The sequence below is a fragment of the Pezoporus wallicus genome, unplaced genomic scaffold, assembly GCF_028554395.1.
Source record: "Pezoporus wallicus isolate ANWC-B61680 ecotype Strahan unplaced genomic scaffold, APGP_CSIRO_Pwel_v1 contig_7545, whole genome shotgun sequence".
Taxonomy (NCBI): Eukaryota; Metazoa; Chordata; class Aves; order Psittaciformes; family Psittacidae; genus Pezoporus; species Pezoporus wallicus.
The window spans coordinates 1,853,101-1,874,621 of NW_026642398.1; the positions used below are offsets into that span (position 1 = coordinate 1,853,101).

Sequence of the window (21,521 nt, forward strand, 5' to 3'; positions counted from 1 at the left end):
TGCATCCTTCTCTTCTCCAGGCTGAACAGCCACAACTTTCTCAGCCTGTCTTCATAGAGGAGGTGCTCCAGTCCCCTGCTCATCCTCATGGCCTCCTCTGGACTTGTTCCGACAGTTCCATGTCCTTTTTATGTTGAGGACACCAGAACTGCACACCATACTCTGAGGTCTCACAAGAGCAGAGTACAGGGGCAGGATCACCTCCTTTGACCTGCTGGTCACGCTGCTTTGGATGCAGCCCAGGATACGGTTGACTTTCTGGGCTGTGAGCACTCAGTGCTCCTGCTTTAGAGCAGCGAGTGCTGGTATTCCATCTGCTGCTCCACATGGTGCCCACAGAAGCAGCCCCAGCTGCAGCGTCAGGGGCTGTGGTGGGAGGGTCGCTGCTGCATGTGAGATGCTGATGACAACTTGCACTCGACTGCCTGTTCTCATTCCAGATCGAGATGGCGCAGAAGCTGCTCAACTCGGACTTGGCCGAGCTCATCAACAAGATGAAGCTGGCGCAGCAGTACGTCATGACCAGCCTGCAGCAGGAGTACAAGAAGCAGATGCTGACGGCAGCTCACGCTCTGGCTGTGGATGCCAAAAACCTGCTGGATGTTATTGATCAAGCCAGACTGAAGATGATCAGTCAGTCCAGACCGCACTAAGGCACCGAGGGGAGAGCTCCATCCAGGAATCCCGCTTGCAAAAGGATGGCGTTGGCCTTCCACCAGCAGTGAGGATTAACCCAGCGTCGTCCTGGCTTTCCAGCGCCTCTCGCTTCAAGCAGCCCTGACTGCCCGCTGCTGGTTCTCTCTCTCATGACAAGTTTAACCATGTTTTCCTCACCAAGCCAAGCTGGGATTCGGGAAGTGGCATTATCAGAGATGAAGTTTGTACAGAGAAGTCCTCGAGAGCTGCGGAGCACAAAGCAGCTCTGCACCCATCGCATGGGCCACGCTTAGCCCAAAGCTGCCACAGGGCTGTTGTGGCCTCGGAGCAGCAGATGGGAGAGATATTGTGAAGAATTCGGGGAAACCTCAGGGCTGAGAATTCTTGCCCACAGTATATGAACTATCCAGACTGGAATTTTTGTATTAGAACACTTACGTCGCAATATGCTAATCACAATTTACAGAGAAAAGAGTTAAAAGCTATATTTTCAAGACTTCAGTCATTTCAAGACGAAACTAAAAGCCCTCTCTTCATCTTCCTGCCTTTTACTTTGATGTGAACGTGTGAAGCCTTCGGTTGGAATTAGCTGTAGAACACGACTGAGAACTTTTTTTTCACCGGAATAACGTGCCAGTTCTTTTGTAGCAATGGTGTTTTCCTTGGAAGTGGAAATGCTGCTTTGTACCAGAGCAATTCAGAGCTGCATTTAGAGGAGTTCTGTAACCATCCATGCCCCCCATTTTGATATAATTTATAAAAGACAGATTAAAGCCATGTTGACTCTTTTAAACCCACTGTAGTTAAACTAACCCATCCTTTTGTCTATCTTGCCTGGGAGGAGTTACAGTAGAGCAGTGTAATTAGATTTTCCTTGTTTTTTTCCAGTTATGCCATCTGTTCTGTTAAAATAAAACCCACACTCCCTTCTTGCTGTTGAGGGATATAAATTATTCTCAGGAAGAATATAATGAACTGTACAGTTACTTTGACCTATTAAAAAGGTGTTACCAGTGACATCGTGTGACTGTGTGCGTGTGCATTGCAAGAAAACACTCCTGAGTTTCCTCCCCTTGCAGTTCATTCCCCACCCTAAACCACCAGCATTTCAGAATTCACTTGTGCAGGACCCAAAGAACAACAATGAGCTTTTGAGGAGGAAATCCAGACTTGTTTTCCTGAAAGCAGCTTTACTTCCAGCTGTGGAGTACAGCCACAAGTCAGTGTCACCGTCAACGTAAGTGACTTGTAATGACTTGGTGGCACTCCTTTAGACTTCTACGATCAATTGTACTATGGGGAGGTTTCTTTAGAAGGGCTGGGGAATGTTTGGAAGCTCAGTGGGGTTCCAGCAGCAACAGGGAACTAAATTCTTCCGATGGGTGCCTGCATCTTTCAGAACAGAAATGAGCTGCAGCTTTGCAGGAAGCTGGGACACTGCAGAGCACATCACGGTTGGGCCAGATGCGGAACTATCTTCCTACATATATGACTCTGGAGACCTTGGTACACAGCAGGGACATGCTCCTAATGCAGTTTTCATTTCAATACACCTATGGAAGTCAGCCCTTACCTTGTAAAGTCACTCTGGAAAGTCCTGTTCAGAAGTTAGAGACTTAGTTAGAGACTTAGGTACTTCTATGTATACGATCTTCCACACCCACCCTTCAAAGCAGAAATGCTCCTTTTCTTCTGGCAACACAGAAAACTACACACAACAGCATAGACTCGGTGCCTGGCACTGCAAGGCTCCATCTGCTTTAACTGTACCTGCTCATGAACAGCCTCCTAGCTCTAGCTGCCAACAAGGATCTTTACCTGAAGAGCACAGCTATCCCTACTTGTTCAGTTCAGCCACTGCCCTGTGCTGTGAAACTCACATAATCCCTGCTGTCCGCAGTCCTTACTGCCCCTCTCTAGGTTACATTACCCAGTACGAGGTGGAAGCTGCACTGCTGCTGAAGCATTAACTGGATATGTCAGAGCTTCATGAGAGGCTGCAGCACCGAAGTCACAGCACTAAACATGATCTCATCCTGTAGCTGCCAAGCTCCCATGCTCCCTGTGACATTCCACACTGCCTTACTCCTCACTGTGCCATGCCTGCACTAGGTACAAAGACAAGGAAAGCTGTAAACCCCCTGATCAACACGTGCCGATGGCAGTTTTGGTACCTGCAGGTAACCTGGCTCCTTCATCCACTCCACATGCATCCACTTTAAGAGACAGAAGTACAATTCAATGTTCTTTATTATGGACAGGTACAAAACTAATTAGTCGAAAAGACCAAAGCCCATGTCATCATCAGATTCCTCTGATTCTTCTTTCTTTTCCTCTTCTTTCTTTTCCTCAGCTAGAAAAAGAGAACAGAATCAGCATTTTCAATGTTATCAGCTCACACAGGTCACATACATAAAGACTTCACATAAGACAACTAGCATCAAGAAGCAAAGCCTGGGCAGCCCAGACAAAGTAAGCTAATAACTAAGGAAGCATTCCCCCTAGTAGGAAAATGGGTTTGTGCCTTCAATATTAATGTCTATCATAACTGAAAAGCTTTAGAGAAGCTCAGGACAATAAACAGGATGATGAGCCTTAATTCTGAGGTTATCCTCTACACTGAGTGCAAAGCAGGGTGCGCTCACAACCCAGAAAGCCAACTGTATCCTGGGCTGCATTAAAAGGAGCGTGACCAGCAGGTCCAAGGAGGGGATCCTGTCCCTCTGCTCTCCTTTTGTGAGACCTCACTTGGAGTATTGTGTGCAGTTCTGGTGTCCTCAACATAAAAAGGACATGGAACTGTTGGAACAAGTCCAGAGGAGGCCATGAGGATGATCAGGGGACTGGAGCACCTCCTGTATGAAGACAGGCTGAGAAAGTTGGGGCTGTTCAGCTTGGAAAAGGCTACGTGGAGACCTCATAGCAGCCTTCCAGTATCTGAAGGGGGCCTATAGGGATGCTGGGGATGGACTCTTCATTCAGGATTGTAGTGACAGGACAAGGGGTAAAGGGTTAAAACTGAAACGATAAGTTCAGGTTAGATATAAGGAAGAAGTTCTTTACTGTGAGGGTGCTGAGGCACTGGAATGGGTTGCCCAGGGAGGTTGTGAATGCTCCATCCCTGGTGGTGTTCAAGCCCAGGTTGGACAGAGCCTTGGGTGACATGGTTTAGTGTGAGGTGTCCCTGCCATGGCAGAGCGTTGGAACTGAATGATCTTAAGGTCCTTTCCAACCTAAGCCATTCTGAGATCCTAATTCGAGCCCCTCTAAAGGTGAGGCCGTTGTTAACACCCACGTGCACGCTGCAGAGCACAAACCACACCGAAGCTCCAAGAGGAGGAGCCGAGCAGACTCGGGCTGGCAGCAAAGCGCTTTTTAACCGAGCACTTCCGGGTGCCACTTACCAGGGGCAGCACCGCCCGCCGGCGCAGCGCCGCCCGCGGGAGCAGCCGCGGCTGGAGCACCGCCGCCGCCACCGGCTCCTACGTTACAGATCAGGCTCCCGATGTCGATGTTGGCGAGAGCCTGGGGACAAGCGGCATCAAGAAAGCCCCGTTAACACGGGCCCAACACGGAGGGCGGCTCTGCCGGGTCACGGCATCACAGCGGCGACCGCGACGAAGCAGCAGCACGGCCCGGCCCGGCCCAACCCGGTGCTGTTCACACCGGTGAACGCCGCATTTCCAAGGTACCCGTGTCGGGTCTGTGGCCCCCGGCAGCCCCCACAGCCACCCACCTTGGCGAAGAGTCCCGGCCAGAAGGGCTCCACGTTCACCCCGGCCGCCTTGATGAGCGCGTTGATCTTGTCCTCCTGCAACGAGACCGGCGCTCAGCACCCGGCCCGGCCGCGCCTGCCGCCATCTTGTGCCGGCGCGGCCGGGCCCGCACTCACCGTGACGGTGACTTCGTCATCGTGGAGGATGAGGGCGGAGTAGATGCAGGCGAGCTCGGAGACGGAGGCCATGGCGGGGCTGGGTGCCAGTCGCCGGGGACGGCCTTAGCTTCAGCTGAAGGACACAGCACCTTGGGCCGCCGCGGAGGAAAGGGGCCGCGCCTCCGTGAGGCAGCTTTATAATGGCGCCCTCAGCCAATCGCAACCCCGGAGGACTAACACGCAACACAGGCGTCAGCGGCGCTGCCCAATCTGGGCGCTGCCCGGGAGAGCTCCGCCAATCGCGGCGTAGAAGGGGCCGAGGGCATGGCGGGAAGGGCGGTGTGGGTTAAGGGGCGCCGCAGCGGTCATGGCGGGGATGCACTGGCCGGCCATGGGGCTCCCGCTCTGTCTCTGCCCGCTCCGCCCGGTCCCGGCCGTGTCCCGGCCCTGCTGCCCCGCCCGGCCCATGGGACAGGCCCGTCCTTTGCCGCGCAGGCAGGCAGGGCGCCCCTTAAACACCGGTGTGCTCACGGGGGTCTGCTTTTACCTCAGCGCCTCAGAGTGGAAACAGCCTCGAGGTGTGTCATCGTTATTGAGGGAGCAAGGGCTGTGAACTGCTTGTGCCGGGTAGGAGCGATCCCCAGCACAGGCCCAGGCTGGGCAGAGACTGGATTGAGAGCAGCCCTCAGGAGAAGGACCTGGGGGTGTTGGGTGATGAGAAGCTCCCCATGACCCGGCTTCAGTGCGCGCTTGAGCCCAGAACCCCCCCATGTGCTGGGCTGCACCCCCAGAGCGTGAGCAGCAGCTGAGGAAGGGGATCCTGCCCCTCTGCTGTGCTCTGGGGAGACCCCCCTGCAGTCCTGATCCAGCTCTGGGGCAGCAGCACAAGAGGGACATGGAGCTGTTGGAGGGAGTGCAGAGGAGGCCATGGAGATGCTGCGAGGGCTGGAGCAGCTCTGCTCTGGAGCCAGGCTGAGAGAGCTGGGCTGGGTCAGCCTGGAGAAGAGAAGGCTCCTGAAGGGGAGACCTGAGAGCAGCTCCAGTGCCTGAAGGGGCTGCAGGAAACCTGGAGAGGGGCTTGGGACAAGGGCCTGTAGGGACAGGCCAAGGGGAATGGCTTGAACCTGCCAGAGGGGAGACTGAGGTGAGCTCTTAGGCAGAAGTTCTTCCCTGTGAGGGTGCTGAGGCGCTGGCACAGGGTGCCCAGAGAAGCTGTGGCTGCCCCATCCCTGGCAGTGTTCAAGGCCAGGTTGGACACAGGGCCTTGGAGCAAGCTGCTCTAGTGGAAGGTGTCCCTGCCCGTGGCAGGGGTTGGAGCTGGGTGAGCTTTAAGGTCCCTTCCAACCCAAACCATTCTGGGATTTCATGAAAACAAAAAAAAAATGCAGTAGGGAAGACTCATCAGAGCAAACAGCACAAGCCTGATGATGGAGCAGGATGTTAATGCAGTGAACAGGAGAGGCTGAGACCTGCATGTTGTATGTTGGGCAGTGTCCTCAGAGCTGCCACTAGATACAAAGGAATTCCATTTACCTCGGAGTGCAGAATGGCCAATATTTGTTAATAGTCTCCAAAACAAGCCATTCCTATGTACCACTTACAGCATTTAACAAGTGCTGTTATTTAGGGTGTCAAATAAATGCTTTCTGATCTCGTGTTCTTGACAGAAGTGCATTTGATGGATGCCATTCAGAGCACAGTTCATGTGCTGCAGGGCTTGCCTAGAGTCCTGGGACACAGTGAGTTTAGACCTTTGAGAAGGCACCTCTAAGCAGGGCTGAATCAGCTGTGGTCTGTCTGTTGCTCTCCCAGTAAACGAAGTCTCCTTCCAGCTGTGTCCAGGTTACAGCAGAATCAGCTGAGTCTAATGCAGCTGAATGAGTCAGGACTGTGCAGTTGTAACTCAGACGGTGAATGGCAGGATTAGTGTGTTTGTCATTCCTTTAGAAAGATGGGTGCTTGCTTTGAAACCATTTTGTCAAAAGGAGCAGGAGAAAATGGTCGTTTTGAGTGAGAAGTGGGCACTTCCCTCAATCAGAACATCTTCCCCAGCAGAACAGCTGTATTTGCTATTCATGTGCAGTCAACCCACTTCCAGGCAAGTTACTCAAAGAGCATTTGTTCAGTGTTGGTGATGCTGCAACGGAGCTGGCCCCGGCTGTAGGGGTATCCACCAGCAGAAAGCCGTTTCCACTCACCAGTGGCAACCAAGCCAGAGCTCTCACAGAAACATGGACCCATCCAGGTCCTTCATTAGTAACTGATGGCGTTAGTGAGAACAGCTGTGTGAGGTGTCACCAAGACACTGCTATGCCTGTTGGCAGAGCTATGGGAGGAAACCGGTTAAAAAGCATCAGGGAGTCTGAGAAAGAGACTGGCTGTGGAACCATGCTCTGCCCTCCCTGAGGTGGGCACAGTCACCAGGAAAAGCCAAGCAAGATCAAGGGGGTCCTGTGTCCTCTCCCTACCAGGCAGAAGGCAGTAGCTTAAAGGAAATGAGGGAATAGAGGCAAGTCCATGCTCAGGGTTGCAGGCAAAACTTGTCCTTGCCCACTTCCCTTTCCCAGGTGCCTCTGTACAACAGGTAAGAGGCTCTAGATGTGGAAGGGAAGTCAATTGTTAATGTGGATGAGGGTCCCTCTACACCAGAGGCGTTGTCAAGATCAGAAAGGCTTACTCCTGTATTGTGACAGATACATCAGGATGGATTATAGCTGTAGGTGATTCTCTTCTGAGAGGAACAGAGGGTCTGAAATGCCACAGACCCTCCTGTGAGGGAAGTGCTGCTTTCCTGGGGCCTGGGTTAAGGCCATCACTAAGAAACCTCCTAGCCTGGTATGGCCCTCAGACTGCTGCCCATTACTGCTCTTCCGTGGGGGTGGCGATGAAGTTGCAATGCACAGACCGAGGGCAATCAAAAGAGACTTCGGGGCCTTGGGAAGGTTAGTAAGGGAATCTGGAGCACAGGTAATTTTTCCTCTATCCTTCCAGTTGCAGGCAATGACACTGGAAGACACAGACAGACCCAGTCTATTAATACATGGCTCTGTGGCTGATGTCACAGCCACGGTTTTGGGGCTCTTGAGGTAATAGGAGCTAAGAGAGAAACTGGTGAAACACCTCAAAGGAATGATGGTTGTTCCACCAAAAAGGTGACAAGCTGACAGCCCAGCTGAAGTCCCTCTACACCAATGCAGCCAGCATGGGCACCTAAAAGGAGGAACTGGAAGCCATCGTGCTGCTAGAAAGCTTACAACCCAGTTGCCATAACTGGAGCTCAGAGGAACAAATCCCATGACTGGAGTGTGACTGCTGCTGGCTGCAGGCTGTTCAGAAGGGACAGGCCGGGAAGGAGGGGGGGGGAAATGTCAAGAAATGGATAGATTGTGAAAGCTGTTTCAAGAATAGACACGAGCAGGTTGCAAAGTTAGGGGTAAGAACAGATACTGAGACAATGGAACCTTGTAGCTGGTCTTTACTACAGGCTGCCAGATCGAGGACAGCCTATTGATGTAGCCTTATTCCAGCTCTCATCCTGCTGGGGGACTTCAGCCACCCCAGTGTCTGCTGGAGAAGTACCATGGTGAGCTGTAGGCAATCCTGGAGTGCATTGAGGATAACTTCTTAAGGCAGGTAATAGCCCTACCAGGAGGGATGTGTTACTGGACCTGTTGGCCACCAATGCAAGTGAGCCCATCAGAAACATCAGGATTGGAGGCAGCCTGGGCTGCAGTGATCATGCAGTGGTGGAGCTCACAGTCCTGAGGGATGTGGGTCAGCTGAAGAATAATGTCAGGACCCTGAATTTTAGGAATGTAAACTTCCCACTGTTCAAGGAGTTAGTCAGTAGGATCCCCTGGGAAGCTGCCAGCATGGACAAGGGAGCAGAACAGAGCTGGCAGATCCTTAAGGACATTTTCCATAGAGCATAAGAGCTCTTGATCCCCATGTATAAGTAATCAAGGAAGGAAGGCAAGAGACCAGCACGGTTGAGTCAAGACCTGCTAGTTAAACCAAAGGGCAAGAAGGAAATGCACAGGCAATGGAAGCAGGGACAGCTATCCTGGGATGAGTATGGGGATGCTGCGTGGCTGTGTGGGAATAGGGTCAGGAGGCCTTATTTTGGCCTTTCAATATTTAAAGGAGTTTTAAGAAAGATGGGCACAGACTTTTTAGCAGGGCTGGTTGTGATAGGACAAGGGGTGATGGTTTTAAACTAAAAGGGGGGAGATTCACACTAGGTACAAGGAAAACAGATTTTATGATGAGTGCGGTGAAACACTGGAACAGGTTACCCAGAGAGATGGTCCCTGGAAACATCCAAGGTCAGGTTAGATGGGGCTCTAGGCAATGGGATCTAGTTGAAGATGTCCCTGCTCATTGCAGGGGGGACTGGACTGGATGACCTCCAACCCAAACCATTATTTATGATAAATAATTCAAACTTTGAAGAATAAGCTGGAGTAAAATTAGTGAAGAATTTGCAAAAAGCCTGAAAGCTCAGAATTCTCAAATGCCAAATTGCCATTACCAGCACAGTTTGTACAACAGCTTACTCCTGTTCTGCTCCTTCAGTAAAATCTGAGGATTTATTAGACCATTACAAGTAAAAACTGAGGTAGGCAAAAGGGACTTGACCTCTTGTATCCATCCCTTCCTTGCAATCAGAAACAACTTGAAGTTTCACTGAATGAAGATGTTGGTTGATGAGAAAATGAACATGAGCTTCAGTGTGTGCTTGCAGCCCAGCAAGCCAACCGTATCCTGGGCTGCATCAAAAGGAGCGCGACCAGGTCGAAGGAGGTGATCCTGCCCCTCTACTGTGCTCTTGTGAGACCTCGCCTGGAGTATTGTGTGCAGTTCTGGTGTCCTCAACATAAAAAGGACATGGAACTGTTGGAACAAGTCCAGAGGAGGCCACGAGGATGATCAGGGGACTGGAGCACCTCCTGTATGAAGACAGGCTGAGAAAGTTGGGGCTGTTCAGCCTGGAGAAGAGAAGGCTGCGTGGAGAACTCATAGCAGCCTTCCAGTATCTAACGGGGGCCTATAGGGATGCTGGAGAGGGACTCTTCATTAGGGACTGTAGTGATAGGACAAGGGGTGATGGGTTCAAACTTAAACAGGGGAAGTTTAGACTGGATATAAGGAAGAAGTTCTTTACTGTGAGGGTGGTGAGGCACTGGAATGGGTTGCCCACGGAGGCTGTGAATGCTCCATCCCTGGCAGTGTTCAAGCCCAGGTTGGACGAGGCCTTGGGTGACATGGTTTAGTGTGAGGTGTTCCTGCCCATGGCAGGGGGGCTGGAACTGAATGATCTTAAGGTCCTTTCCAACCCTAACTATTGTATGATTCTGTGATTCTATGACTCTGCTTACTACTGTAGACAATAAATGCAGAGTGCTGCAGCACTTAACTTGTGGGTGCTTAACCCTATTAGTGGGGTCACCAGCTCTGAATTTAAGCATTTACTTAAATGTTTTATACAAGGCACAGGGCAAATGTCTACATTTTTAGTTACTTAAAGTAGCAAATAAATGCATCATTCCGTTAGGATGTAATATCCTGGAGCCTCTGTCATTGTTAGGTGCTTGAGGATGGGATTTCACAAGTGACATGCAGGAGCCTGTCTTGTCTGTCCCTCACTCCAGTGTTGCCACAGCCTCTCTTGCTAAAGAACTCAGAGCTGTGCCAATAGGTCCATGGGGTGACCTGGCTGAAAGCTAGCAACATGGAAAGAGAAGATGCCTTTTCAATCGAATGAACTTCCCAATAAAGGTAGCCTGGGAGGTCAGCAGTGGTGGTGTGCAAGCAAACAACAAAACTGGAGGCTTAATAGAGACCAGCCATAATTTGCTTGTGAAAGAAGGTCATATATAGTATATAACTACATTGCAGCTATCAGGAAGCAGAAACCAGAGCTTCTGTTGTAGTGAAATGAACACATTTGGGGACAGTACACAAGCAGTCGTTTTGCTTGTGGCTCTGAAGAAAGGTGAATGCTGGGGGCCAGCTTTTCATACTCTGCTTTAGTGGTGAAAGTAGGAATGGAAACTTGCATAGGCTCTAACAGAGTGAGGAAGAACACTGGTAACAGTTCTGATAGAACAGTCCTTAAGCTAAAAATGGTTTAAAATACTGATGCACTGTTAGAATATGAAGTATGAAGCCCTACAATTTAAATGTGACATTCATATAAGCTTAGGCTTTGGTTAGTAAAGACATTCATTAAATGAGATTTGCCTACATCCTTGTTTCATGGCTGTCTTGCCGCATCTATTGAGTGACACTGATAAGTCTGCTCTCTAGGGGCTCACAATAAATTATGATGAAATCAAATCACTATGTAGTAAGAAAACTAAAAATTAAACCAATTTTGCTGCTTCCCAAAGCTTTTTGAATCCTACTGTCCCGTATCCAGTCAGGATTGCTGACCGACAAAGCTCAATTCCAAGGCAGACCAAGGCTTAAGGTCTAGATGTTTGCAGTGGTGCATGCTTTTCACCTCTGATCCTGTAACTGTACTTTGTATTGAACATGTCGCTATCCTTTTGCAGCAGAACAGTCTCTATTTGGGGAATCTATAGCAAATAGATGGGGGCTTAAAAAGAACCCTAAAAATGCTTCTATGTATTCTACAGTTCCAGAGTAGTGAGTTATTTCCAGGGTGATGAGTTCCGGGCACTGGATCCGGGAAAATCACAGATCTGGTTTAGGATGACAACACAATTCTGTTGCTACCAAGGTGTTATACAATAGCACAGGAGTGTTTGTGATAAACAAAACAAGTAACTTGGGTATGAAACATCCCTAAAGTGAGTATTTTACATTTAGAGGATGGTCAGGGGTTGTGGCAGAGATTTGCTGTATGTGCCTGTGCCTTACTTAACAGCCAAGAGAGGAAAACATCAACAATGTGCAGATGAACTTGTTTCAAAGCACTGTTACAGTGGTATGTATGTAAGTGGGGAGGAATTATGTGTGTGTGTATATGCTCCATTTAAAGAATTGGAGCTTGCTGTGGTGGGAGTGCCAGTTTCAAAATGTAAAGCAAAATTTTACTATCATTAATATTCATTAGGAAAGCACTCCATACTAATAATCAGTTCTCTCAGTCATTGTCACACTCTTGCACATTATCAGTCATTAGCGCTACATATGCAAAGCAATCAGCCCTTAACACTTCATCCTAAATGAGCTGTGAGTAAATCATACTACAGAGCTGATGTCTTAGAGTTACAACATTGCTGAGATCATTGGTAGTCATCACAATGGTCAAACTCAAGAGGTGTTCACCAGGTGATACTTTCATTCTCTTTCCCTGCCTTTGATTAACTGTTTTGTTAGTGCTTTTTAACCTTCCTAAGGTGATTCTTCCTTTCTTAGCTCTCAAGGTTGCACTTTCTTTTCTTGTTTAAACTGTTCAAATGGTCTATATTTCATTGGCACTGGGATCCAAATTTCTATACAAGCCCGTATCTCCTGCTTTTAGCAGCCACATTCTAAGGAACTTCAGGTCGTTGGTCATCATCAACAGGGTAGGGGGTAGGAAGGTTCTGGACAGGCTGGATCAATGGGCTGTGGCAAATTGAATGAGGTTCAACAACACGAAGTGAAGGGTCCTGCACTTGGGGTGCAACAAGCACGTGCAATGCTCCAGGCCTGGGGAAGAGGGGCTGGAAAGCTGCTTGGTGGAAAATGACCTGGGGGTGTTGCTGCCTGAACACGAGCAGCTTGTGCCCAGGCAGCCAAGAAGGCTAATGGTATCCTGGCCTGTATCAGCAGTGGTGTGTCCAGCAGGTCCAGGGCAGTGATCATCCTCCTGCACTGGGCACTGGTGAGGCTACACCTTGAATCTTGTATTCAGTTCTGGGCCCCTCACTACAAGAGAGACATTGAGGTGCTGGAGTGGGGCTAGAGGACAATGGAGCTGGTGCAGGGCCTGGAGCACAAGTGTGATGGGGAACGGCTGAGGGACCTGGGGAGTTCAGTCTGGAGAAGAGAAGGCTCAGGGGGGACCTGATCGCTCCCTACAACTGCCTGAGAGGAGGATGGAGAGAGGTGGGGTCAGTCTCTTCTCCCAGGTGACAAGCAATAGGACAAGAGGAAACGGCCTCAAGCTGCACCAGGGGAGGTTTAGATTGGAGATTAGGAACAATTTCTTCACTGAGAGGGTGCTCAGGCATTGGAACAGGCTGCCCAGGGCAGTGGTGGAATCACCATCCATGGAGGTGTTCAAAAACCATGTATATAAGACCCTCAGTGTCATGGTTTAGTGGTGGCCTTGGGAGTGCTGGGGTAAAGTTTGGCCCTGATGATCTTAAAGGTCTTCTCCAACTTCGTGGAGTCTGTGATTTTATTATTACAACAAAGAACAAAACTCTGTTACTACTTAAAGCTGTAATAATCAGCGTACATAACATATCCCCAATAGGTGGTGCTGTATCTTTTTCATAGTGTTTGGATCGTTGGTCCTGATCACTCAAGAAAACTTCTTTCTGAAGTGAAGTTAACAATGTAATAAAAGAAATACTTTGGGGGGGGGGGGGGGGGTGTTATAAATAAATATTGCAATTAATTTGGCAAAAGGAATCAAATGTAGCTTTGTAACTTAGTAATCACAGCACTAAAAGGACAAAAAAAATCAGGTTTTGGTCCCTCTGCCAGGCATTAATTTGGATTTAATCAGTAATTGTAAAATAATGAACGGTCCATGAGGAGGGCACCAGAACCCTCAACGTCTTTGTAACCATGTGAACACATCAGATTACAGAGTCGCGGTCTGCTTCACTTCTGGTCTGATTTTATATGCAAAGCAGAACACGGAATATGTGAGAAGTCTAATGCAGGCACTCTGGGATAACATCATAAAAGCCAGGCCAGTTGAGAGCTGGGAAGTGTGAGCTTAAATCCCCTCTGAGTTAAGAATAAAATATAGCTCGCTCTGCTCTGAGTACAATTTTTTTGCCACTGTACCATTGTTATCAATGACTAAAAGCCATTTATAAACTAGGGGGATTGATTTAGTTTACAAAGGGAAGGATCCTTAGATCAATGCATCTCTTCTCATGAAAAGACGTATCATTTGTCACTAGCCTATTTGTAGATAAAATATTTACCCCAGATTGCCATTGCTGGTATACCTTATTTTAAAAGCTGGTCCTAAATACTAAACTTTGCTTCCAAAATGGTTAGAAAATGCTCTGTTTTTCCAAAACTGGTAATTCATTCTTTGAGAGATATCAGTTCTGGGAAATATCGGCTTGAAATCCAGCACTTCTGATGGGTATTGTGTCCAACAGTCACTTCTTTCTTTTTTCCTTTAAAGAAACCTGATTTAAATGTTTAAGCAGTTGTTCTTATCCCACTCTATAATTGTTAGTATCACATATAAATAGCATGTATAAAAGAATGCTCCTACAGAGCTTTCAAACCGCTCTTACAACCCAAACCTTTTCAAGAACTGAGGTCATTTTTGGGTGGAATTGCCCACTAAGACATAATCAGGTTTCACTGTGCTCCAAAACTACTACTGTCGGTGACAGAAAGCATTAGAAATAAAGCAAGTGACATGGCCCAAAGTGAGTGTGTGATGGGAGGTGGAGGAGCTGGAACTCTCCCCAGTAACACAGAAATGCTGCTAGAAGTGTATGGTAGCATGAAAACAGCCTGGAGGCACAGCAGGACTTCTACAGGAGAAAACTGGCTTAAATAACCCAGTATTTAACTGATTGTACATGTCTGCAGTCCCGTATAAACCATCATAAGCCCTTTCCCTTATGAAGTTCTAAATCCACAAAAATCAGATTTAAATCAATGCAAGTGCATTGCACTCTAGGATGTTCCAGGTATTAATTGCTGGGTTTGGGATCTCTGGTTTTGCAGAGTGTTTCTGTAATCAATTGCAGAGTATCCTGTGGAGCCTGAATGAAATGTGGGATATGCATTCAGGGTTTTGGGAAACCTCTCCCGATATTTCACCTATCTTCTGTTGCTTGTTAGCTTGTTATTGTCAAACTGCTAGCAGAGTACCATCATTCACTTCTTGTTCTTTTCTGCTGCAACTAAGTCAGGTGTCAGATGAAGTTCCATGTGGGTGCATCCCTTCAGCACGTGAGCTTCACTGATTCCTGCTTTCAGGACAGGATTTCACAAGAATGATATAAAAAAGGTCAATCCTGCCCCTCTACTCTGCTCTCGTGAGACCTCACCTGGAGCATTGTGTGCAGTTCTGGTGTCCTCAACATAAAAAGGACATGGAACTGTTGGAACAAGTCCAGAGGAGGCCATGAGGATGATCAGGGGACTGGAGCACCTCCTGTATGAAGACAGGCTGAGAAAGTTGGGGCTGCTCAGCCTGGAGAAGAGAAGGTTGAGTGGAGACCTCAGAGCAGCTTCCAGTATCTGAAGGGGGCCTGTAGGGGTGCTGGGGAGAGACTCTTCATCAGGGACTGTAGTGACAGGACAAGGGGTGATGGGTTCAAACTGAAACAGGGGAAGTTTAGATTGGATATAAGGAAGAAGTTCTTTACTGTGAGGGTGGTGAGGCACTGGAATGGGTTGCCCAGGGAAGTTGTGAATGCTCCATCCCTGGCGGTGTTCAAGGCCAGGTTGGACAGAGCCTTGGGTGACATGGTTTAGTGTGAGGTGTCCCTGCCCATGGCAGGGGGGTTGGAACTGGATGATCTCAAGGTCCTTTCCAACTCAAACCATTCTGTGATTCTAAGGTGAGACAGAATTATTTGTGTTTATATGTCCCACAGTGGGACAGTTTGGGGTTTGTCAGAGATGGGCATTTCCCTGGAAGGCTGTGTTAAGCTCATTCCACACGCCTCCAAACACAATCTGATGGAGGTTAGCTCAGTGCTGCCAGTCAGTAACCAAAGTGTCAAGTGGATTTGTCTAGAACCCTACAGTGTGTATTCATTCTCTCTTGTACAGGCTCTAACAGGCAGGACAGTATGCAGAATGTTAGAGGGAGTTATCTTCCTAATCAGATCAGAAGATTGATTTAAATGTAATATAAAAAAAACAGATTTTGACTCAGGGACTGCGTGGTTTCCTGTCACCTCAGCATTTACTAATATCTAATATAGCAGAAAGGCCAAATTTCCCTCAGATAACTCTCTTCTGGCTTTTTTGGGGGGATTTCTCCACCCCCATTTTCAGCCTCCAGTAAGTTACAGAGCACAGACCAGAAACTGTTGGTGGTTGAGCAAAAATGTTGCCCAACTCCTCACAGCGAGGGAAACAGCAATCCCATTGCCAGCTCCCTTGCTTCTAATTTTGCTAGAGCTGCTTGGCTTTACTCTAGAACTGAAGCTGACCCATGATTTGGTCCTTTATTTGTTTATAGTTACTGGTAAGTCTTTACTTTCCAGCAACTTGAGGAGCTTGGAATGCAGACAAATCCAAAATCACTCCAGTGGAAACTCTAGTGGTGACAATGGTTTCAGGAACAACTCACTTGAAGTGAAAGCTGAGCTGTTAATAGCAACCCTTGAACATCTACAAGTGTGAGCCAAAGGGAAGAGTAAACATAAACTGATGTAACTGAAACAGGGAGATGCCTCTATATCCCTTCAAATCCCTCCTACACCTGGGTCGGAGCAATCCCAGGCACAGCTACAGGTTGGGCAGAGAAGAGATTCAGAGCAGCCCTGCGGAGAAGGACTTGGGGGTGTTGGTCAATGAGAAAATGAACATGAGCCGGCTTCAGTGTGCGCTCGCAGCTCAGAAAGCCAACCGTATCCTGGGCTGCATCAAAAGGATCGTGACCAGCAGGTCCAGGGAGGTGATCCTGCCCCTCTACTCTGCTCTTGTGAGACCTCACCTGGAGTATTGTGTGCAGTTCTGGTGTCCTCAACATAAAAAGGACATGGAACTGTTGGAACAAGTCCAGAGGAGGCCACGAGGATGAGCAGGGGACTGGAGCACCCCCCGTATGAAGATAGGCTGAGAAAGTTGGGGCTGTTCAGCCTGGAGAAGAGAAGGCTGCGTGGAGACCTCAGAGCAGCCTTCCAGTATCTGAAAGGGGCCTATAGGGATGCTGGGGAGGGACTCCTCATTAGGGACTGTAGTGATAGGACAAGGGGTAACAGGTTAAAACTGAAGCAGGGGAAGTTTAGATTGGATATAAGGAAGAAATTCCTTCCTGTGAGGATGGTGAGGCACTGGAATGGGTTGCCCAGGGAAGTTGTGAATGCTCCATCCCTGGTGGTGTTCAAGGCCAGGCTGGACAGAGCCTTGGGTAATATGATTTAGTGTGAGGTGTCCCTGGCCATGGCAGGGGGGCTGGAACTGAATGATCTTAAGGTCCTTTCCAACCCTAACTATTCTATGATTCTGTGATTCTAAATATGTACTGATGGAGGATATTAATTGATCAATGAACTATACAAGCCATGTTTGCCTCAGCCTTTGGCAGATAACATTTACTGAAGGAATTTAGTTGACTTTGAAGGGGTTTGACTGTTCTGGGATAAGAAAACTTTGTTACTTGTTTCTAAAGGCTTCCACATCCAAATGGAGCAGGTGAATGGAAGTTTGGATCATAGCTGCTGTCCTGTAATTGTGTAGGTAATACCTTCTGGTGGAAGTGACCATCATTAACTTGCTCTTTGCCTCCTTAGCAGGTTTGATTTTGTTTTCCTATTTCTCCTCCTGAAAGGAAGAGGTGCCAATGAGGAGATTATAAAAGGATGACAGTTCCCACAGGAATCATCCTCTGACATCTCCCGTGTCTCAGTGCATCATACTGATCAATACCTCTTTAGCATTATGGCTAGTTGGTATACCCTGTATATACATACAGACAGAGATTATCTGGTTGTACAACAGCAAGGTACCACACCACAGCTGGGTTTCATAGATACAATGAAAAGTGGATGTGGTGTAGAGGTGTGAGATCCTCACGGTGACTGATCCGAGGTTTTCACAGCAGCGTTGCTTTTGTCTCATAGGGTGAAATACGAGAACACATAGAATGCTTTGGGTTGGATGGTACCTTAAAGCTCACCCAGTTCCAACCCCCTGCCATGGGCAGGGACACCTCCCACTAGACCGTGTCAGCCAGGGCCCTATCCAAAATGAAACAACCAAATCTAATTCTCAAGTAAACAGGGCATTGAAGATCAAGCAGTACATGGAAAACCGATCCCATTCCAGCATCCTTTTTAAGCAGGCATAGCTAGGCAAACTGCCTTAAAGGAGAGGTAGCGAGAGCTAGAGGCACACGGTGGTTTCGCAAGGTTTCTCTGGCAGTCCTGGCTGCAACATACACTTTTAGTTTGATGTTGCACCTGCCCAAGGCAGAGGCTTGGTTAAAAGAAGCCATGGTTCCCTCTGGTGGGTGACTCCAGGGCCTACAAAGGCTCCTGCTACACATGGCCGGTGTCTGGTCAGCCACACTGGCGCGGTGCAGGAGCAAACCCCAACGTGCCCGAGTGCTGGGGCCGTATCCAGTCCGTGGAACCGCTGCCGGGCGGCAGGAGCAGGCGGACCGCAGGCCAGGGCCCCTTCCCCGGGCCGCCCGCTCCGCTTCCCGCCGGCGCGGGGCCCGCGGGCAGGAGGGCGGTGAAGCCGGCGGCGGGCGGAGCCCCCCTGCCCCGTGACCCCGCGGCTCCTCCCTTGTCCCCACCCACCCACCGCCCGCTCCTCAGTGCCGCCGAGTAACCTGGTTCTGCGGCGCCGGGCCGGCCCTGCTCCCGCTGCTCGCTCTTTTTGTTTTTCCCTCCTTTCCCCTTTTCTTTTCCTCCCCTTTCCCTCCCCTTCCTTCTTCTCCTCCCCCTTCCCCCGACAGCGCAGCCGGGGCTCGGGCTCGCCTCCTTCGCCCCCCTTTTCCCTCCCCTCGAGCTGCCGCCGCGGTAGGGACCTGGAGAGAGGCGCCGCCTCCGCCGCCGCACACGGAGACATGTACCCGGGAGCCACCTCCGCCGGACCCGGTGAGGCTTCGGCCGCTTTCCCTTCCCTCCTCGGGGCTTCCCCCCCTTCTCCCCGAGCGCTTTGCTCCTTCCCTTTCGAGAGGCGGCGGGGTTTGCGCTCGGCGGCCGTTTGTGTGTGGTGTGAGGAGCGGGGACCCTTGGCGCACGAGGCGTCTGTCAGCGCGGGCGTGAGCCCCCTCAGCGGCCACCTCTGCCCCTCTGTCCCCTTCCCTCCAGCGAGCGAGGCGCCGAGGGCCGGCGGTGTGGGGGGAGAAGGACCCTTAGAGATCCCCCCCTTGTCCCCTCCCCGTGCTCGGGCCTGGCTGAGGCCGCGGCCGGCCGCGCTCGCCGGGGAAGGAGGGGTCAGGCCACCGCCGCCACCTCGGGAGGGCGGTGAGCGGAGCCTGCGTGTCCGGAGGCCCCTTTTAGGGGAGGGTCGCCTTCCCCTGCCCTCCTCTCCCCTCCCTCTGCCGCGGCGGGAGGCTGGCCCCGGCCTGAGGGCGAGCGGGGCTGTGAGGGGGCCGAGGCGGGGGGGGCTGCGCCCTTTGCCCGCCGGGGGGTTCCCTCACGGGGCTCTGGGAGCCGCTGCTGGGCCGGGAGGAGACGGCGGAGCTCCCCCCCCCGCCCCGCATGGTCCGTCCCCGGGGTGTCCCCTCGGCTGTGCGCTACGTGCTGCCTGCCCCAGGCCAGCGCTCGCTGTTCTGCCAGCTCAGCCTCCTGCTGGCAGCGCGGAGCGGACCGGGGTCTCCATTTCCTCCCTCGCACATCCTCGTAGCGGCGGCATCCTCCGGGGACAGCCTGCGATAGGCGTCTCAGGGCGCGCACAAGTTCAGGCCGCTGTGGCTGTGTTCGCCAGCGAGTGCGCTGTGCCCGTGTGTGGCGGTTAGGTGTAGGTAAACCGCGTTTAGGTGGAGGTAAAGCCGTAATCCAGATGGCGGGTAGGGTTGGAAGAGGTTATGAGCTTCCTTAGATGTCTTCAGGCTCTGTCGGGTACTAAAATCTGTGAGCAGAGGACAAGAAGAAAGGTTACCAGCTCATTCAGGGACATCTAACGTTATTTAGGGAGACTGTAGAGTTTGTGAGGTGTTTGTTCCATTCGGTGTTAGGCTGTTACTGTGGTGAGAATTCCTGTGGAGGATCTATGATGTTTGGGTGACTGATACCTAGTTTTCTTCTCGAAAAGTTTCAAACGAAGTGGAACTTTGTTTTATATTACTGTTCTCAACAGTTTTGCATGAAATCTTTCACCTTAGCGGGGTAATCTATCAAAGAATAGTGTAGTGAAATGCAGGACCTGTAACTGAGATGTCTTTTACTGCTTGTTACAAATGTTCCTACTGTAAGGGCATTCCTGTCTTAAGACCTTAGGTGTTGGCTTCTTCTCTGATTGAAGAATCAAGACAGACAATCAGGATTATTGCTTTCTTCTTAGAGTGCAGCTCCTCTGGTTTTTCCTTTCCTCCTTTTCTTTCTACAGTGCCCAAAGACTTTAGACACACCAGGAAGATAGGTCTGTGCAGCTCTGTGTATCCAGAACAATGTTCAAGACTTTCCTCTCGTGTGTAACATCATGTGCACATTTCAGCACTAATAAGTGGGTATCACTATCGGTGTAATCATTTGGTGGCTTTTAGAGCCAGGCTCTCTTGCTCAGGTACAGGTATACGTTGAGTTTGCAGGTACTCACAGTGCTCAGATTATGCCGTTGTTGCTGAGGCTGTGATGTTCCCCTCCTGTCGGTACATCTGTGTTGAAACTGTTCATAAGGAGGCAAATAACAGAAAATATCACCAGTGCATGTGCTGAGAGTGGGTTGATGTGTGGGAGTCTCTTTATCTGCTTTTATTTGCTCTGTACCTGACCCTGCCACTGTCCCTTTCACTTGGAATGATCTTACACACCCACCAGCGTTGGTTGCTGCTGTTTACCATCGGGGGCCCGTGTTCAATGTGTAAGGGTATTTTCCTCTTACTGGAACAACTCTCTTAACCTCGGGCTCTTGATAGAACAACCACTATACTTACACGGAATCCTATATTACTGCATGTTAGTGGTGTGTGTCTCAGCCTCCTGGTATTATTCTCTTCCCTCCAGCCAAGCTCATCTTCCGTCTTGTTTACTTCCTAGTTTATCTCTGTGGCTCAGCCCTTTCCCCCTGCGCAGAGCTGGGCAGTGACGGTGTCTGTTCTGGGGTTCGAGCTGCAAGTTGTTCTCTACATCATGAGGCTTTCTGTTTCCTTCCTGTGAAATCATCCATAGACAGCCTTAGCTCAGTGGCTTCTAGCAGTCCAGACAGCTTCCTGTTCCACCAAATTTGAGTAGTGTATTTTAAGAGAGCTGGCCTGTATTGTGAACCAGTCTGGAAACAGGGACTGTCAGCAGTATGCTTAGTGCCCTTGTGTAAGGCTACGTGTGCCTGTGAGCTGCCAGTGCAAGTTCCCTTCCATATGTGAATCTGATACCTATAAAATCAAAGCGTGCTGGAATCCTGCTCAGAGGAGAGAGCAAGAAGTGTGATTTACAGCCATTCACTGAGCTCCAGCTGCCATGAATGCACAAGTTCTCAGCCTCTACATGTCTGTCAGCACATCCTCAACACCGTGTAAATGCTCCATTCATATCTCCTCCAACTTCGATCTTGCCGCCGCTTGCTTCTCTGCACGTTGCTGCTGCATAGAAGCTACTTTGCTCTTCCAGCTCCTGTTGCCAAACTGGACACAGCAGCCAGCCCCGCTGTGAGGGTGCCTGTGGTGGTGGCCTCCTGCCAGTGTAATCGCTCAATTTGCCGCAGGGTTTGCTATTTTCATCTTCATTCTTTTTTCTGGACACAGTAGAAAGCAAGTTAGGAGGCTGTATCTGACTAAGTTCAGAAGATTGCTGCTGAGCGTGGAAACTTTGTTCTAACATGCTGTTGTTACACTGGGAGTAAGAGCTTATTTCATACAAACGGGGACATCCTGGAATCACTGGGTTTGCGGTTAGAAAACCTATGTTCCTTGCTCCCTTTTCCCAAACACTCTTTGAGTTCTTGACTTGGCGTTGAATTAGCTGAAACATTACATACATGT

At 49.9% G+C, this 21,521-nt stretch overlaps 3 protein-coding genes across 29 annotated transcripts in view; 2 read left to right on the top strand and 1 right to left on the bottom strand.

Moving 5' to 3' along the window:
* Positions 1 to 1,674, top strand: part of PTK2 (protein tyrosine kinase 2) — a 201,516-nt gene extending 199,842 nt beyond the window's left edge. For all 27 annotated transcript variants that reach the window (XM_057429733.1, XM_057429734.1, XM_057429720.1 and 24 more), the window contains one exon: positions 441 to 1,674. In XM_057429733.1, the coding sequence (XP_057285716.1) occupies positions 441 to 653 (213 nt within the window). In that variant the 3' untranslated portion in view covers positions 654 to 1,674. The remainder of the gene's footprint in view (positions 1 to 440) is intronic.
* A 1,215-nt stretch (positions 1,675 to 2,889) lies between these two features.
* Positions 2,890 to 4,717, bottom strand: RPLP1 (ribosomal protein lateral stalk subunit P1). The gene is made up of 4 exons (XM_057429763.1): positions 4,550 to 4,717; positions 4,394 to 4,468; positions 4,062 to 4,182; positions 2,890 to 3,010 (listed from the first exon to the last, which is right to left on the bottom strand). The coding sequence occupies exons 1-4, from the start codon at positions 4,619 to 4,621 to the stop codon at positions 2,931 to 2,933; spliced, it is 348 nt and encodes a 115-aa protein (XP_057285746.1). The 5' UTR covers positions 4,622 to 4,717; the 3' UTR covers positions 2,890 to 2,930.
* Positions 4,718 to 18,209: 13,492 nt separating this feature from the next.
* AGO2 (argonaute RISC catalytic component 2) overlaps positions 18,210 to 21,521 on the top strand; it is a 53,859-nt gene continuing 50,547 nt past the window's right edge. Inside the window, exon 1 of the mRNA XM_057429752.1 lies at positions 18,210 to 18,474. Within this exon, the coding sequence (XP_057285735.1) occupies positions 18,444 to 18,474 (31 nt within the window). The 5' untranslated portion in view covers positions 18,210 to 18,443. The remainder of the gene's footprint in view (positions 18,475 to 21,521) is intronic.